The 19,337-nt window shown below is 38.7% G+C and overlaps 1 protein-coding gene across 3 annotated transcripts in view; it reads right to left on the reverse strand.

Annotated features, from left to right (window-relative positions):
* Nucleotides 1-19,337, reverse strand: part of calcr (calcitonin receptor) — a 66,906-nt gene that overhangs the window by 20,526 nt on the left and 27,043 nt on the right. For 2 of the 3 annotated variants that reach the window (XM_085148199.1, XM_085148198.1), the window contains 14 exons: nt 16,742-16,809; nt 12,133-12,283; nt 11,615-11,722; nt 8,356-8,441; nt 8,115-8,256; nt 7,907-8,017; nt 7,599-7,711; nt 7,404-7,476; nt 6,132-6,242; nt 5,864-5,976; nt 5,581-5,746; nt 5,381-5,491; nt 5,183-5,295; nt 2,897-2,988 (listed from right to left, as the gene is read on the reverse strand). In XM_085148199.1, coding sequence (XP_085004325.1) covers nt 2,897-2,988; nt 5,183-5,295; nt 5,381-5,491; nt 5,581-5,746; nt 5,864-5,976; nt 6,132-6,242; nt 7,404-7,476; nt 7,599-7,711; nt 7,907-8,017; nt 8,115-8,256; nt 8,356-8,441; nt 11,615-11,722; nt 12,133-12,283; nt 16,742-16,786 — 1,535 coding nt within the window. In that variant the 5' untranslated portion in view covers nt 16,787-16,809. The remainder of the gene's footprint in view (nt 1-2,896; nt 2,989-5,182; nt 5,296-5,380; nt 5,492-5,580; nt 5,747-5,863; nt 5,977-6,131; nt 6,243-7,403; nt 7,477-7,598; nt 7,712-7,906; nt 8,018-8,114; nt 8,257-8,355; nt 8,442-11,614; nt 11,723-12,132; nt 12,284-16,741; nt 16,810-19,337) is intronic. The other variant, XM_085148200.1, reaches the window with a different exon arrangement.

Consider the following 19,337-nt stretch of genomic DNA (forward strand, 5'->3'; position numbering starts at 1 on the left):
TCTTTCATCTCAAACGGATTTTTCTTTGCAGCTGTCAAAGGAAAAAAAAGTGTGGATCAATGAGCTGGATTGTCTCTAAATGGATTGAACAAGCTAGAAGTGCTGTTAAATAATGCATAATGGATCCCAAGGGTGCATTCGCATTAGCTTGACTGGCCACTCAGGATTAATAGCGTAATAAAATGCATTACGGGCAAAGTGAAAACAACTATTAGAATCAGTCATTCAGTCATTCATATCAGTATTATTATTATTGCTTTTGATGGGTTTTTTTTTTCTCGACAGCAATCAAACAGACTGCATTTCAGAGCTGAATGGAGTCCTGTAGCAAATTGCTTTTTTACAGAACATACCCTCCATTAAATACCCATTTTACAGTTAAATAAGTTGTATCCATATACCTCTCATGGCCAATTTTATCTTTGATGACTCATAAATCCCCCTGAGACCAATGAAAGCACTAAATGTCCTGAAAAATAGCATAGGGCAGCACATTTTCACAGCGGCCATGTAAAAATATTCAGGCATTTTTCTTTCTCCAGTTCCTGACAAAAAAGGAAATGTAGGAAATGTTCATTGTTTATGTAAGTTTTATTCATACAGTACAGCCCATTTCATTACACGTAAACCCAATTTTATTCCCATAAAATGTTTTTTTTAAAACTATGTAGTTTATATAGGGAGGACTTATCAAAAATGGGGCCATGGCAGCATCGTTCAACTGTCACAGGTCCCAATGTATCTGTCAGAATTTCCACCAGCCCCCATTTTTCCACAGAAAGCTGGAGTATTTTTATCTGGGAATCCTGACAGTGTTGATGTAGAGTTGTAAATAACAGAGTAGCGACTATACAGCATCACATACCACTGTGAGCTTCACATCTGGATCTTATAATACAAAATCCAGTAATTTAAATGTTTTGGCAGTGAATATATTAAGTAATGGCTGCAAAGAGAGGAAAAAAAAGATAAGACGGTCTCAGCCAAACACCTTGTTACTTTATTGAAATCTTAATTTGTTAGGACTTTAATCTCAGTGAACCTTGACTGGCCACTGAATTGCTCTGCAGCTGAAGAGTTTGACTCTTGGTGGGTCAGCGGGTTTTGTGATTATGCACCTGCCCCAAACTCGGCCTCTAGATTTATGAGTGCGCATAAAGATTTGCTGCACAATAACGATCTCTTACAAGATCTGTTCTGGATAACAGCTGTGTTTAGGAGGTCAGCAGACTTCTGCACATCAAAATTTATAACTGCAACAATCGCCAAACCACAGAGCCAACAAGCCAGTGTTTCTAAATATTGTTTCAGAATGTAAAAAGCGTCTTTTTTATTTGTCGCTGCTTCAAATAAATGAAAAGCCTCAGTTCTTTTGAAATAACACTGATTAAGCTCCTCATTTCCCAGAGAAACGTAAAGTTTCACAACTATTTTGTGGCACAATCATTAAAATATTATAGATTTATTCACTGAATATTCAATTTCTTTCCCTCTAATCTGGTTTGTTATTCTTAACTCTTATCTAATTGAATTTCATCTGAAGCACACTGCTTAACTTTATGTTCTCTTCCGCTGGGATTAAGCGTCTGTATGGATGAACATCTATAATGAGCAATAAACTCAGGTGCAAAGCACCAACACATTCTGCTCAGAATTTTAACTATGCACAAAAAACTGAGGATGTGTGAGAAAGTAAAGAAATTATTTACATATTCTAGAAGTAACCTTAATGATTCAGACAAACTAGAGTAAGAGATAGGACAACCTAGTAGACTAGTATTACTTTACCTTACAATATAAATCCACATGAGGCTATAAAAATAAAACTGAATTGAATTGAAATATTGGTTTTCTGGTGATTGCACAGACTTTTTTTTAGGCCAGAAACAAGCTGCAAATAGTTGCACTGACCAACTAGTTGTCTAGAGGCTGAGACTCTCAACCCCTAGGCAACCACCTTGGATCACAATGGGATTGCCAGAGTCATCAGGGTTGCCAGGTCTCCTGGTGGGAGTCTCTCAGACCAAGTGCAACACTCTCAGATTGGTGAGTTGCTGCAAAAAACTGCTGATTTAAAAACACAGACAGATTGCCAACATGTCGTAATGAGTCTGAGTCAGTCTGTGCTGAGGAGTGCAACTCATCTGTGACATCTGTGTGTCTTTGCTATCCAGCTGCCAGTTGTTTTTATTCGGGTTATGTTCCTATGTAGATCCTGAGTGACGGCATCAATTTGCTGTTTAATCACCATCCTGTAGCAACTATGTCCCTATTCTGTTTCAGATTTATGAGGTTCTGGGTGGACCCTTAAGTAGCTAATGTAAATTTACAGTTTCTGCCAGTTTATCACAGTGAATCACCATATTATCCCAAACAAATTGCATTTAATTGCCAATTTGACGCTACTCAATCACAAACTGATAGCATACTGACTCTGTTTTATTGCCACTTTATCACCATTTTGATGCAGCAAAGTCCCTTTGAAGATGGCAACTGACTGTGAGTGGTCCTCAAAGACAACAAGTTCATTATAGATAGTTCTAATAATTGTGGTTATGCCACATCTCCAGCCACTGTTTTTCCTAGTATGACTATAGTGTAAGAGAAACTGCAGTGTCTGTGTCATAGTTTACATTAATTTATGACAGGGAATAATATTTTTATTACAGTCTGTCTCATATTTTGCTGACTCCAAATAAGGCAAAGACAAGAATCGTGCTAATAATGAATAAGGACAACATCACTGTGCCTGTCAGATCATGTCAGGTAAAGATGATGAGTCATTAAGGATGACAACACCACCTATTAATCATCACTGCGTCATCAAACTACAGCTGCATTCTCACAGTGCTGCAGTCTCACATGTAGGACAGGAGCATCACATTGAATCTTTTACCTGAAGTAGAAGAAGATGGCCAGAGAGATAAGCAGGGAGGCTATGGATAAAGCATGGCCCACGATGGCCATGTAAAACAGGATGTAGGCGGACTGTAAAACAAAACAAAAGAACACAAAGATAGAGATACTGTGTATTACTAGACAAAAGGAACATGTTTTCTTATCGACAAGCTAACTTTCAGGTCTACCACAAAATTCAGCTGAATTAATTTGATGGTTTTTACTTTTAGGACAAAACGCTCAACAAGAAAAGTTGTTGCACTTTCACAATCCTGAACCCGATTTCCAATACTGATATTTTCAATGATAGCTTTAGTTAGTTTGAGTAAAAAGGCAAACAGGAGAAGGAAAACCATTCTCATTATTTTCCAAACTAATGCTGTTAGTTTTAAAACTGAAGTTTATTCATGTTTATTCATTATAACTTTCTCACACAGGCTTAGAGATGGGTTAGCAACTGCCTGGCAATCACTTGCCTATAAGTGAATATTCCCCAAATAGCTGGCAATCGGTTTTCGGTGGTTGTTTTCTGTTGCTAAGTGAAAGTAGTCTCAAAGGGATCCCTTGTAACTGCTTTGGTCACTAGAAGACTGCAACAGCTGCCTGTCGTTTGTAGGTAAGACTCTGGGGCAGCAAACTCTTTGCAAGCGATTTCACACCGCAGCCTCCAGTAACCACTTTCCAACTAGTCGGGGAATGCCTAGTGACCAAATTTGAGAAGGCACAATCTACTTCTCCGAGAAGTCACGGTGAAGTCAAACATATTAAACGTTATGTTCAATATGTTTGTGTTCAGGAATGCAAGTAAATAAATGAAATTTGGCACCTTAATTTAAAAATAATAATGTGCTTTACTATTTAGTCTGCTTTTTTGTAAAACAATAATTATAATTTAGCATTTGCAGCATAATTTCAATTAAGGAGCTTACGTATACTGGTGGATTAACAATTACCAAAGCATAAAAAGGTCTTTCTAATTACTAGTACTCTTAATTTAGGGCAGCTAATACATAGACCTTACATTGGGTCTGATACATTTGTTAAGCGCCGTATGGGAAGAGGTAACTTTACACCATTCGATTCCCTGTGTTCCCAGTGAGGATTATTTGTCAAACAATAAAACATAATGGACCACAGCTGTGCAGCCCAATCGAACAACAATAAATTTGAACATTTTAACCCCCCTACGATCAAACACACATGTAACAGAGATAAATAAAACCTGACTTTTCTACTTTTCCCACAAATATGAATCTTTAAAAAAAAAAAATTCAAGTAAGATATTAACTGGAGCTGACAGAGGAATGTTTGAATCAAGATAAAATATTATTTGAATGACCGAAGCAGGTAGAGGTATCAATCAGTCAGTTATAATTAGTGCTCCAAACATTTTCTATCTCTGGCACAATTTAATCCCCAGGTCTAACTCTAACACCATGCTGATGAGATTCTGTTCACTGTATAGCCAAAATATCCATTAGTAAACAAAACAAATTGCAATGACAACAAAATTGAAACGGCTTTTGGGAGATTATGAATGGTCAAGGTCAACAAATCCAGAAAGATTCCAGATCCAAATTTAAAGCCAGCTGCTGAACATTTTTGCACAAACACAAATGGTTTGGCATAAGAGTTAATAATAACATGCTTGCCCATAAAAGACGCACAGTCACTACTAATTAAAACATTTCAAAAATGTTTTACTAAAGTTCAAACAGTCCATCTGGGTGTTTGTATTCCCAGTGAGAGTTCTGTGATGCTCTGCTCTGGTTTTCATGTGGAAAATGTTGTTAAAGGCTTCATTTTGTAGCCGTGGGCTGTTGGTGATGAGAAGGTCGTTAATATGTGAAGATGTCGTCGTAACACTATTACTAAGGAGACTTCCTGTGACTGTATAGCCTGTGGCACAGGCTATTGGGAAGCATTTATTGGAAGCAAGCTTCCAATAAATGCAAACTCTGTTTGTTCAGTCAAACAAAACCTACTTTGTCTGGACTTGGCCCCATGAGATAAGACCATTACGTGTACAAATTCTAACTGTAAGCAGGTAATAATGTAATTTTAAGCCTTCCTGCCTGTCATGTAAACAAATGCATCAAACTCATGCGTGGTCTGAAATGTCAGCTATGTTATTTTAGATCAGTATCACACCAGTATGGGAGAGTTATGAATCTTGGTGCAGAGCCCCTGGCACAAAGGAAACTATTATGCTGACCCATCACACTGTGGCCACAATGCAGCTGATTAATGATAGCGGAATAGTTTTAAATTTGAAATAAATTACCTTCAGCTTGGCATTGGTGTTTTCATTGCAGAGTGTGTAGTTAGACCAAGTTCTGTTGGTGTCTGGGTGACGAAACCACTGCCCGTCCTCTCCACAATACTTTGTTGCTTTTTCTGAACATATCGGTCATGAACTAAGTTAATCGCTTCAAATCAAAAGAACTTGAAAGGAGCTCAATGTTTCAGTCTCGCTGCTTACCCGTAGGGTCGAAGTCATGAAAATAATTAGGGCAGTTTTGGAAAGTGTAAGTTCCCGCTGGAGTGTCGTCCCAGCACAACCAGCCATCCCAGTTGCGACTGCAGTACAAACCTATAACATCGACACAGTGTGATGACACTTGAACATTAAGAGGGGAGTAGAGAACCCCAGATTTTCATTTAATTTGATGTTCTTGTTACCTGATTTATTATAAGGCGGATCTCGATTCATTTTCTCGAAGCATTTGTACTGGTTGTCGAGGATTTTTTTCCTCACTATTTCCTGCTGCTCCCGATTAGCCGTGGGACTGACCGTGGCCTCGTCGGCACCGCTGACCTCAGTGTCCCTGGAAAACTGGGCGGCTGCCTTGATTTTAGTGAAGTTTAATATCACACATACACACACAGAGTCATGCTCAGTTAAACTAAACAATGACCAAGGAGAAAAGCGGTATGGAATAATTGCACATTATTGTTACATTACCTTTAACTTGTCTTTAGTGTTGATGGCACAGAGTGTATAGTTAGTCCATGTCTTGTTGCTCTCTGGGTGGCGAAACCACTGCCCATCCTCTCTGCAGTACTTGGATGCCCTTTCTAAAAAGAATGCTTATGTATAAATATATCGCTGTACACAATTTAACACTCATTGAGTTCTTTCTTTAAAAATATAATTCATAGAAGATGAGGGAAGGTTAGCAGGAAAGCAACAAATCTTTAAACAAGCAACCGTGTTGAATTTTACCACCTACCAGTGGGGTCAAGGTCAGAAAAATAATCAGGGCAGCTCTGAGAGACCGTGGTTCCTGCGGGAGTGTCGTCCCAGCACAACCAGCCATCCCAGTCACGGTTGCAGTACAGTCCTGTAGGACCCACAAAACATGATAGCAAATGTGTATAGGTCTCAAATTCACATGGATAAATGTGAAACTTATAATTACAGGGAGATCTCACTGGCTAAAAACAAGACACTCTAATATTTAGTTGGACTATCTTTAGGTTTGATGCAGTCACTTTGGCATTGTTTTGTGCAATGTCACATTTATTTCCATCTTGAGTTGCATTGTGTTTTAGACAAGATCTTGTACTGACAAAGGGAGCGTTAGCCTGCTGGGTACAGTCTTCTCCATTGCATCCCAAAGATTCTCAGTGGTTTTAAGGTCTTGTGGTCCATGAACCACTCTTTCACAGTTTGAGCCTGTTCAATGATGACGTTGCCATCTGGTGAATATTCAGGTGGTTATTTGAGCTCCGTACAACTGAAGCACAACACCTCCCCCACTGGGTTCTACGGTAGGCATTAGGCATGAGCACCTCATCCACCTTTCTTTTTTTTACCGTTCTTGTCCATCAGTTTTGACCAGGGTTAATCTGGACTCATCAGACCACAAGACTTTTCTGTTGCTCCAAAGTCCGATCTTTATGCTACCTGGGAAAATGAGGCTTTTTTGCGATTCGCTTCACTGATAAGTATTTTTTCTTAAAGCTGCACAACTGTTCTCTTTTGTTGGGAATGCTCTTACTTTCACCAGTAAACATAGCTGTGAGTTGTGCTGGTGGATTATTTACAATTTTTTTTAATGATTTGATGTCACCAAACATTTACATAATCTGATCCCTTCACCATATTCAGAATTTTTTCCCCACCTACATTTCTTCCTCGTAGCAGTCTACCCAGGTTTAAATAATGCATCGGGAAGTTCCTAATCCAGCTTTAGTAATTTCCGCAATATCCTCATTTGTTTTCTTTGCTTAATGCAGGTGGATAATTTGACTTCTGAAACAGAGTAACATCTTATTCACAACCATGGGATGCATCACCAGACATGGCTGTTTACGAACTTGGAAGCTACTCACTGCATCCTTTGAGGTTAAATAACTTCCTGTAAACCAAAACATTAATCACTGCAGAAATTATCCAATGGAAGGTTCTTATCCAATTATTTTGCGAAGTCCAGACACTGAATTTCTTTGGCCAGGTAGTGTAAAAGCTCAGCACTGTGTAGAAGAAAGAATCAGTTTACCTGTTTTTGTAGACGGTGGCTCTTGTTTTATTTTGAGGAGACATCTATATTCACTCTCAAGCAACTTCAGTTTCTATGCGGAAAAAATGAAAATTTCAGCTTTAAACAGTACTGAACAGACAAACTGAGGACCATGTGCAAGGACCTGTCAAATAAACACACATCAAACAGTTTATTACATTCAGCGTATGTTACCCTCTGCCTTTTCTCATGGGTGGCTGCACAGAGCGTATAGTTTGTCCAAGTCCTGTTGCTGTCTGGATGTTGAAACCACTTCCCATCTGCTCCACAGTACTTAGTTGCCTTTTCTGTAAAGAATAATTCCATCACTAAACACAGGTGCTTTTTACTATCCATCCATTCATTCCTTTTCTTCTGCTCATGGATTCAAACCGAGGACCTTACTGTGTGGAAACAGTGTAACGCTTCCTCTTCTTACTTAGATGTTTAGATATTGTAACAGTTTATCAGATGAGCAAATCCTCTTGAATGTCTTTGCTCACCTGTGGGGTCGAAGTCACCGAAATAATCAGGGCAGTTTCGGGAGGCGTACGTGTCCGCTGGAGTGTCATCCCAACACAACCACCCATCCCAGGTACGACTACAATACTGCCCTACACCAGGAAAAAAAAGCAAAGGAATGTTTACAGGCCCATTATTCATAAATTTGCAAGCCTATAATGCAGATGCTGATGAATGTGATATATTGACCTGGTTTTCTATAAGGTGGATCATTCTTCATTTTCTCTTGGCATTTCTTTTCATTCTCAAGCATAATTTTCTCTGTGCTAACCCCTGGAGCCTCCGTGGTTGGCTCTGCTGCTGCATCCTTTTGAAAATCAGGGATTTCCTTCTGGGAAAGAAAAATATTAGGCTGCTGCATATAGAAACTGATGCAAGCTTTGTCTTGTTCAATCACTTTCAGAGAAAAAACAAAACAATGATCAATTACCTCTAATTTGTCCTTTAAAGTTTGTTGACAGGTAGAGCCAGTCTGGATCCAGTTACCTGATTCATCACAATATTTGGTCATTTTTTCTGTGGAAAAAAAGGGAAAAAGCCTCACTGGCAGCGCTACAACAGCATTATCCATCAATAATTTTCCTAAAAGCTTCATATACTATATTAAACGGCTTACAGGCACAGTCTACTGCTCCTGTTTGTTTAGCAGAGAGTTCAGTAGAGATTTTTTGTATGTTTTGGCTGCGTCTTTCAGGGTTTTTCAGCAGTAAAACATTGGCATAGCCCAAACACATAAATCTAAACCTGAACCTTGGCATTATGAAACAAATGCATTTAACTTAGCTCGAAAAATATCATCAGAAGTTAGTCACATAGAAATATCCAGATTTGGAATAATTGTAGGAAATATTGTCATTTCCTATACGTCAGGTTTTAAACCACATGTAGTGGAGATCCATGGCTGGACCTATCAGTGAGATCACTTTGTTCTTGACATCAACAACTGCAGTCCGACTGCCTAGTCCTCTCTGGCAGCTCATTAACTGTTCAGCAACCACTTCCAACTGTACGTCTTCCCAAAGGCCTCGTATCAGCAGCATCAGCTTTCAAGGAGTCATGACGGTACCCAGGCATTTTGGGAAGATCCTTTATGAGCCGTCTCTTACAAAAATAGCTACTCTGTTCCCACATTCATGTTCTCGCTCCCTATCCATCTGTCAGGAATCGAGCGTCCCTATATATTTTTATAATTCCTCCCTTTCTTTTCTTTTCTTTTCTTTTGCTTGTCTTTTTTCATCCTTACATATTCCTCATTCATCTCTCTGTCCTCTCCTTCACCTCTGCTCTCTTCGTCATATTGCATCTCCTAAATCAGACATGACTTGAGTCTGGAGTTCTTCAACTAAACATTATTGAACCTTGTATTACTCACAATGTAAAAACTGCACATTCTTTGAAAACGCTTAATGCTGCAATCCCAACATCAATTGTACTTATATAATCACAGTCAAATTCAATATGAATAAATCTGTTTTTCTATCCTGCCTGACTCAAAGAGTACAGTAGGATCGTGTTTTACCTTGTTTACAGTGTATTAATCTTTTCTCTAGCATGTCATACAGAAGCAAATATGATTGGGCTTTTTCATGAATCTGCAACCAAGTAGTTATGCAAGGTTATGCTTAATCTCTACAGACTAATATCTTTATATAAGTGCACATAATCTGTAGGCAAGCAACAACATTTTTGCTATTGGAATCTTTCTGGTTTAAAATTTGTAGTGTCCAGAAGATTGGCCAATCACATTTGAGCATTCAAGCAAATAGTTAGTACTAGAGATGGACCGATCTGATATTACGTATCGGTCCGATACTGACCCAAATTCCTAGATCGGATATCGGCGAGAAATAAAAAATGTAATCCGATCCATTAAATATCAAAAAAGCACCTCACAAAGCTTGCTACACGGCGTAACCCGGCTCATAACCGTAGCACTTTGCAGCAGTGTGCATCACGTGATAGAGCGGCTGTGTGCTACCAAACCAGCATTTCATCTCCGAGGAAGTTTTCCCAGAGAGAAGTAAAGCAAGTGTGTAAGTTCATCTCTGAATGTTTGTAAAACATTCCAGCATTAAGCTTAACAACCGATATATGGAGCGACTGCCTCTCTCTCTCTCCCTCTCCTGCTCCTACTTCAAACGTGAAACTGATCAATGATCAGCTGATCGGCTTTTCTGTCGCCAGTCCGTCTCTCTTCTTTGTTTTTGGCCCACTTTGCACCAGAAAGAGGAAACCAGCGGCTGAACAACAGCAGCACTATTAAGCTTGATAAGCTGTTGTTAGAATTTATTTAATATTACTTTCTACACCAGGATCTTTTTCTACATAGCTGACGGCTGGTAACTGTGCAGGGGCGGATCTAGCAAAGTTTAGGCAGGGGGGCCGATAGGGCATGAACAGGGAAAAGGGGGCACAAAGACATACTTTTCTTTCTTATTCTCATTTAAAATGTCTAGCTTTTAATAAATAATTATCTGACTCTTACACCCAAAGTTTTAATCTGATGTAAAATATATATATAAGTCCATTACTGTATATAGTAACTGTTAAGTCTAATATACCCTAAGCTATAGTACTTTTTCCTTTGGGAAGGTACCATCTGTGCAGTCTGCAATTTTGTTGAAGAAAGATGTTGAATCTATTTAATTATTCTTGAAAAATAATTTATTTCTGTGCATTCTCCTCCCTGCATCAAATTAAATTTGATTACATCAATTAAGCATCATGAGGTGGAGGGTGGTTCCCTATTTTTTTTTTTGCTGGGAGTTTGCAACCCTATTAGTTAGGTTGCTTAATATTTCTGCTAAGTACTCTGCTTAGCAGAAATATTAAGTATAAATACTGTATAAATACTGCTAAGTTTATTAGATTAGTATTGCTGAACTATGACATATTTTGGACGCAGTGTATTTTTTACATACAGGTATAACAGAATAGCTTTAGTGTTGTTATTTATTTAAACTTGAGTATAAACTTATACAAAATGCAGCAAGATATTAAAAAAACGTTTTATTGATTAAAAAACACACTATATCGGATTCATATCGGTATTGGCAGATATCCAAATTTATGATATCGGTATCGGTATTGGACATAAAAAAGTGGTATCGTGCCATCTCTAGTTAGTGCTAAGTTAAAATGTATCGACATTAATAAACAATGAATGGAATTGAATTATTGGCTTGGATATCTGCAGGTTACACCGAAACCAGTTGCACAGTTGTGCTTGAATGAAGATGGATACCGTCTTAAGATCGTATTACTAAGCTTAGGCTTCAGTTTTGCGTCTGTGAGATAAACAAAAGCATTAACCTTTGACCTGAGGAGGGGATTTACATAATACATAAAAGATAATCTGCCTCAGCTAAATTTCACATCAATCACTCTATTGCTTTATGAATAAAACTGATGATACTTAATGGCTGATGCATGGAAACCATGCATCAGCCATTAAGTTTAAGACATATGTCTTAAAATAATTCTGTTATGCATAAAATTCATAAAACCATACACTAAAACTAAGCAGAACTCCGCAGCTGTGAAATTTTAAGTCCTTACAGAACAAAGTTAAGCAAGCTATCTGGCCTCTGTGAGACACGATTAACCATTTTCCCGATAGTACCCAGCAGGTCTTACTTCAGACTGCCTGTTGCTGTAAATCTAGTGAGAGATGCGAAAAACGTTCTTACCAGTCGGGTCGAGTTGAGGATGATGCGGACAATTTTGTGTTACTGATGTCCCGGCTGGTGTCTCATCCCAGCACAACAAACCATCCCACATGTAATCACAGTGCACCCCTCGAAGAAGGAAAAAAAAAAAAAAGGGGGGGGGGGGGAGTGTAATTACTATCATAAGCAACACTTATTTTCTTACATAAGTATACTATTAAAGAAAATACTTAAAAAGGGAAAATGTCCTTGTCTTTTCTACATTATGTTACAATTTTAAAAAAAGTCATATTCATTTATTTAGTCAGAGTAATATAATGTAAAATATTGTCTCTACAGATGTGATTACGTCTTCCGGCCTAAACTTTAAAAGCCCTATCGGGCCAGTTAGCTTGCAGCAGTACCACTATCATCTTTAACAAGAACACAAACATTGTTCTGGTCCCATTCAATAGTTTTACATCACTCCACCTGCAAAGCCCTCCCAGAGTTAATGGATTTGGTCTCAAGAAGCCTGAAATTAATTTGGGACCTCTCACCAGTTCTGCTTTCTTGGCGGCCTTTGCGGGACAGCTTGAGACATTTGTATTGACCCTGGCTCAGCGCCTGCACACTTTGTCCCTCTATAATGCTCTGCGGAGGACTGAGCGATGGGTCTGAGATTGAGTCAGTGCCTTCCGCTGTCCTGCACTGTGGAGACAACATGAATTAGAGTTGAGAGGAGGACATGCCCTACACTAAGTGCAATACGTGCCGTGGCCAGGGAAGCATCATTGTGTTGTTTGCGGTTTCTGCTCTGATCTACATTTCTTTGATCGTCAAAAAAAAGGTAAATATCATCTTGAATGGTGATGTAGGTTTCAATTATAATATCTCAGAGTTTTATCATGCTTGGATAAAGATGAGCATCTGGATAAAGGATAAAATTGAAAAAAAATGAAAAAAGTCAGCATGGAAAGTTTTTGAAGCATCTTCAAAGCTTTTCTGATGAGGATTTCACTCTGCTTTGAAATTCTACTCACGCTCCATTTGTGTAACTCATTAAAATGTTTGCGAGCTCACAAAGGACGTTAAGCAGCTGACTTTCTCCCAATGAATCTTTTCTCTGCTCTATTGTTTGTGTTTGGAGGTAACATTAAAATGGAGAAGCCCGCTGTGTGAAATGCTGATTCTGATAATGCTGTTCACTGAAGGATAAAGAGCCCATCTTGCTGTGACTTATCTTCCTTCTTTTTTTGGCTGAAAATTAAGCCTCTTGAAGGCTTGTGCACTTGCATTTTCGAAATTCTTTGTGGAAATTTAGTACTTTGCTTGGGAGATTGTGTCCACATATCATAAATGAGATGCAAACCCACAATCCCCTGGTTCTCTGTGGAGGAAATACAAATTGTGACTAGATCAAAGTGTCGTCCTTACCTGTTCGATAAAAAGTTTGTAAAAAAAATAAAATACAAAGCAGGTTTTAAAAAAGTGGCTTTTGTTTGAGAGCTGATGTCCCATGTAGCAGTTTAGCAGCCGTACATATGATGTCACTCCAAGCATTGAAGTAAATGACGTCATACATACGACCACCAGGCCACCACCAGTATCAACAGCTGAGCTGAATGAGAAAAAATAAAACAACTTCTCATGTCATGGTCTAACAGCTTCATCACCTACACAAGTCTTTTGTATTCAACATGACAAAACCACACGACACAGAAACACGTGGCAGACCTGCACAGGTACATCAGGCATAAATATTTAGCTGGAAGACCTCGTCCTCAACTCAAGCAGAAACGGAGGCTGGGAAAGTAAACTTCCATCTCCCTGCGACATTGAAGAATACCAAATGATTTTCCATGAAGCCCATTGACTCAAAAAAAGTCTGTAAAAAGTTCAAAATGTTTTTTCACCCAGTTGGTGTTGAAGATCCTTTTATTAAGACCTTAATTATTCAAGTAACCATAATTTGTACAAGCTCCACTTCAAAGTTTGACTTTTTTAATAGGGCACATCATTACATGATAGAACACCATGCCAAAACATGTCATCCCTATATGACATACGGTTTGTGTTACGCTCTGTGACTGATGATTACAACAGTCCCATTAAGCTAATTGATGACATTCCTCAAAAACTGGAGCTGGGAAAATGTCGTAGCTCTCCAAGGTGCATTAAATATCTGATCCTGGGGTTCAGAAGAGCCCAAGATCAAGATTTGAGGTCAAGATCTCCATTAAGATCTTTCTGCTGTAGGCTGTTGTTTATATGGCACTGCTATTGGACATTAATATAATGTCCAGAGATTGGTTAATAATACGAGATTATTGCATTAGGTTTTATTTCCTTTATTGCCTCTATTAACCTCTAACAGGAAGTTTACCTCCTGGTGTTTTATGCATAGTAAATCTTTAATCAATTTTTCTTTGATAAAGATCACATTTTCTACTCTCCACTGCCTTTCATTATTTTTTGCTATACGTGTATAGCCTTTATTTTGAGGCCATGTACATAGCGGCACAAAAGTGGTACAAAAATAAAACCAAAACTAAAAAAAGTGACTTTGTTTTTCCGTGGCTGATGAAAGGATTTGTTGTTATCATAATAACAAATAACTTTATTAACATAGCACTTTTCAAAATTGACATTACAAAGTGTGTCACAAGAGCAACAGAATAAATCCAGAGTAACAAACGTAAGAAATAAAAAGACAATTTAAAGCTAATTAAAGCTTAAATAAAATCGGGCAGAGCCTCGTCATTAAAAGTAACCTTGTGACTGACTTCCCCAATCCTGTTCCAGAATGCAATCGTGCGGTTAAGTGCTTTAGACAATGAGACCGTTTTTGTTATCCAACACAATGGATTTTAAATCGAACAAACAAGATGTGATTGAAGTGCAGACTTTTAAAGGTTTTACAAAAGAATTGTATTAACTGTTTAGAAATCACAGACATGTTTATACATCGCTACAGTCTTCAGAGGCTCAGAGTAATTGGACAGTTGACTGGCAAGCAGTTCCATGTTCCCTCATTATTTTCTATCACAAATTAAGGAGATAAAACATCTGGAATTAATTCAAAGCGTTTAACTTTAATTTGGTAGCTATTCACCTTAGCTCTCCAAAGAGGAAAAAAGAGATGTCAATATAAAGACAGAGATCATCATTAGGATTGAAAAACCAAAATAAACTTAACAGAGAGAGAAAAAAAACTTTAGAAGTGACCAAATCAGCAATCTGGTGATTCGTAAACAGAAGGAGCGCAGAGGCCAGCTCAGCAACGCCAAACGGCCTGAAAGACCACAATGATGTGGATGATCACAAAATAATTGAAAAACACTGGTTAACGCTCAAGAAAAGGAAGTCCAGACTCTGCTAGAAAATACCTTAAAAACCCCATTGAGCAGATGGACGGATGAAAACAAAGATATGGAGGAGAAAAACAGCTTGAGTGTATTGCATCATCTGTCAAACACAGCGGAGGAAATGTTATTGCATGGGCATGAATGGCTGCCAGTGGAGCTGGGTCACTGGTGTCTACTGATGGCGTGACTGCTGATGGAAGCAGCAGGATGAATTGTGAAGTGGACAGGGCTATATTCTCTACTCAGATTTAACCAAATGCTGCAAAACCGATCCAACTGTGCATCACAGTGGACGTGGATAATGACCCAAAGCTTACTGCAAAAGCAACCCAAGAATTTCTCAAGGCAAAGAAAAGGAGTATTCTTCTATGGCCAAATCATTCACCTGAATCTCTGCCTCCACTTATGAAAACTGAAAACAGAAAGGCCCGCAGTCACGCGGTATGTCATGGTCCCCCTGTCCTCTCAGGTTCTGAGTTTCTTTCATTCTTTTAATAATTATAACAGCTTAGATTTGTACAGCACCTTTCAGGAAACCCAAGGACGCTTTACAAAAGAGTATAAACAAACGATCTTCTCCTCTATTTGCTCCATCTCTCTTCTCTCTATCATGTGTATATATGTGTGGGCTTGAGTATTAACGTTGTTTACTCCCCCCACAAGTAGATCCTCATCTGCTACCAGCAGAAGTATATAACCCTTGTTCTCCTCTCCGTTTCTTGTAGGAATGACTAATTTAGACCTCTTACCTTGTTTGCTTGTTAACTTGGTGACCAGTGCGCCATACTTACCTGACCTGTCCTCCTTTTTTTGCAGATTGTGTCCTGGTGTGCCTGCCTTCCTTCTGGAGAAACCTGCCTGACTTACTCTTTTTCTCACAAAAAATACTTACCTGTGGGTTTGCAGGGAACCTACCTGCACTAGCATGTGTGGAGAATATGTCGCGGTAAATACAGCTGTGGAAAACAGAATTTTACCTTCTACTCGTGAAAGCAACCAAAACCAAGCTCTGCCTGCAAACTGAGAGAACAGTGAACCTGTGGTAAATGGATTTGAACCTACAAAAAGAGAAAGATTTGAACCCCAGTGTTACAATATCAACTTTAGCAGTGTTGCGAAACGCTGTAAATACTTACCTGCTGTGAATTCAAGAGTGTTAATCAAAGCCTTTGAACTTTTTCCAGCCTGTTGCACCAACCATGAAAAAGCAAGTGAAGGCTACTGCAGTAAAGGCCTGGCAGAGCATCTCAAGGGAGGAATCCTAGTTTGTCCAATTATTTTTGAGCCTCTGAAAATGGTGTGCTATGTATGAAGATTTAATGTAACACAAATAATAAATTAAACCTCTTGCACTAAAGCTGAAAGTCACGCTTAAATCACACCTTTTTGATCTTTTGATTGGAAATCCACTAAAATATTCATAAGTTTAAGAAATGACTTGTCCAGTGTGTCTTTTTGCATCTGAAGATGTCATTTTACATTAAAACGGTTGTGATCTTCTGCATAAAGGGCAAAGGATCAGCTATATTTTGAAGCAGAAAATGCACATCTATACATATATATACTTGGCTCATTTATATTGGGGGATATTTAAACTGGGGTAGTTCTAAATTAATTTTACAGGGTGAGTGAATTTGCTGGCTAAAGAAAACCACTAGACCACAACATATTATACATCCCTTTAATGAGAACTGAATCCTGTTCAGGAAACATGTACAGCATACAAAATGGGCAAAGTGAGAGATAGGGCCTTCAGAAATATATGTCATTGTACATCCTTGTGTAAAAAGTGTGAGCTTACCACCAGGAGAAACCAAAGGATCCAAATGGAGCCCATTAACCTCATATCTTCCTCTCACAGGCAGATCTCTAGAGAGAGGGAGGAGAACAACATGTTAAACCTATCAGAAAAATAAATTGTCTACCGTGAAGGTGACTGACTAAACAAACAGTGTGCTGTTTCGAATCAGGATTACAGCTTCTCAGGAGAAAACAGTCACAGCAATCAGTCATCTGAAATGCAAAACACTGCAGCAGCGCTGCAGTTTGTGACATTCCACACTCCTCGCCTTTGTGCGCGTGCCTGGGAGATGGTGAGACGGCGTGTCTGTCAGGATGCGAAACAACCGCATAAAAGGAGTAACTTTACATTGTGAGCTCAAAAAGAATGACGAAAAGCAGAAACACATTCGGACCAAAATAGTTGACGCTCATTAATCATTTTGCGCTGAGCCTCTAGCTCCGCAGGACGACAGGAGCTGGGCGGACGGTTCAGTAACCGAATGCATGTGAGATTAAAATTCTCTTCAGGTCTCTTTTCTCAGGCTAACAGAGTCCCTGTTGAAAACCCATCATTCTGCAGTTTGAACAGTTACAATGACCCACTGGTTGTTCTCCACATCACACAGTGGCCCAGGGGTCAGGGTGTTCATCAGATACGCATGCATGAGCCAGTCCAATAAATCAGCATGAAACGACAATTTATAGTATTTGTTTGGCTTCAGAGGCACACGGATGGTAGGCTACTTAGCTTTAGGATGACAAATATACCTGGATCTGCCAAGAGTGTAAGTCTAGCGATGCTGATGTCTGAACAGGAATCCCTTGAATCTTTTCCAGTTCTTATTTTTCGACGTTTCACTGGTTTCCTTTGCATGTGACCTGTTAGTGTTAGACTTGATTTGAACATTTTATTGCTGGTTTTTAAAGCCCTTCACAGTCTGGCTCCTGCCTATACCTATGAGATGTTAACTTCATATGATCCGGGCCGCTGCTTGACATCTTCTGACCGGGCCTTTGTTAGTGGTTCCAAAGGCTTTCATTAAGGCAATGGGAAACCAAACACAGCGGTTCTGTAAATCTCTTTTTGAATCACATGGTTTATCATTCAGTGTTCTATAGCTGCTCATGGCTTTATCAAATCTTTTTCACTTTTAAGACCCAAAGACTGTATCCTTCTTTTTCTTTTGATTTTTTTTAATTGTTATAATTTATGTTGAATTGTTTTTAACTCTAACTCTAAATAAAAGCATTTTGCAAAATTTTACAGCTTACAGTTTGTGATTTAGAAAACAGGAAATGTTTTCTACCAGTCCCTTTATGGAAATACATGCTGACATTTACTGACTAGTAAATGGGGTTTTAAAAACACAAAAATCCAGAGCCCACAGAGCTGATCTTAAATGTACAATTTGGGCTAAAAAACTGCTAAAATCCCACAAATTAGGTTTAAATAACAATTATAAATAATAATAATAATAATGAGTTAGAGAATGACTGTAATTAGCCCACTCCTAATCACCAAACATTTTCAGTCCAAGCCTAAATGCTGCTCTATATTTTCCAAAAAACAGACCAGAATTTACTGGACTTTTTTTCTGGGTCCACCTCAGTGTCTAAAAGCTGAAGATCATAACGACAAAGCAGTTTACACCGCTGCTTTGAAAAGAAGCGGGGAAGGAAAACAAAGAAGCGCACAAATATAGCGATCATTAGGAAAGAGATGAGACATGACAGGCGAGGGAGAAGTATGGATCCCAAAATTGCCTCTAGGAGCAGAAGATCCATGAACACTACTATTACTGCAGCACAGAGGTTCCACATCAGTCACTTATCCTGCTAATCACCACTGGGTGATCACGCGCATGTAAATTTATCTAAAAGTGGATTAATTGCATATTCTGTGAGGCAGAGACTTTCCACAACGAGTCAAATAATAGTTAAACGTTGTTAGGACAAATGACATTACTCACTTCATGCCAACTAGAAAAGGCATCACTGAGAACGACTGAAACTGTCAGGCAGGAAATAATGGTATTGTATTCTTTCAATTATTTCATATATTTTATGTATGTAAAATAGGAAAGCACTTTAAATTTTAAATGCCACTTTTAATGGCTCTGTGAATATCAATATTACTCTGTCTGTAAAACGAAGATAGAGCTACAGAAGGTTTTTAGGCTAGCATAAACACTGGAAACATTGGGTATAGCTAGCCATTGTCCACAGTAAAAAAAACAACAAAAAAAACCTTTTTTTTGTTTTTAGATGGTAACAAGAATTCAAACAAAATCAGAAAATACACCTATGGACAGGTTTTTAAAGAGCCTATTGCATAATTGAAGCAGTAGGAGAGCTGCTATATAGGCATTGTTATAAAGACTATGGGAACTGGGTGTGTACTCGGTGCCGGGTAGGTAGTTGGGACTGTTTGAGACATCAATAACCCCTGGAGCATTTCAACATTATAACACACTCTCTGCCCATCAATAATAAATTTGCACGTTTCAAATCTTAACAGCTCTGCTTCACACGTGACAGGACTCAAACTCAAATCTCCAGGCTATATTCGACTTTCATCAGGGAAGAGGTTAGGCTATCCTTTCCCATTAGCACCG

This window comes from Neolamprologus multifasciatus, chromosome 22, assembly GCF_963576455.1.
Source record: "Neolamprologus multifasciatus chromosome 22, fNeoMul1.2, whole genome shotgun sequence".
In the NCBI taxonomy this organism is placed as follows: Eukaryota; Metazoa; Chordata; class Actinopteri; order Cichliformes; family Cichlidae; genus Neolamprologus; species Neolamprologus multifasciatus.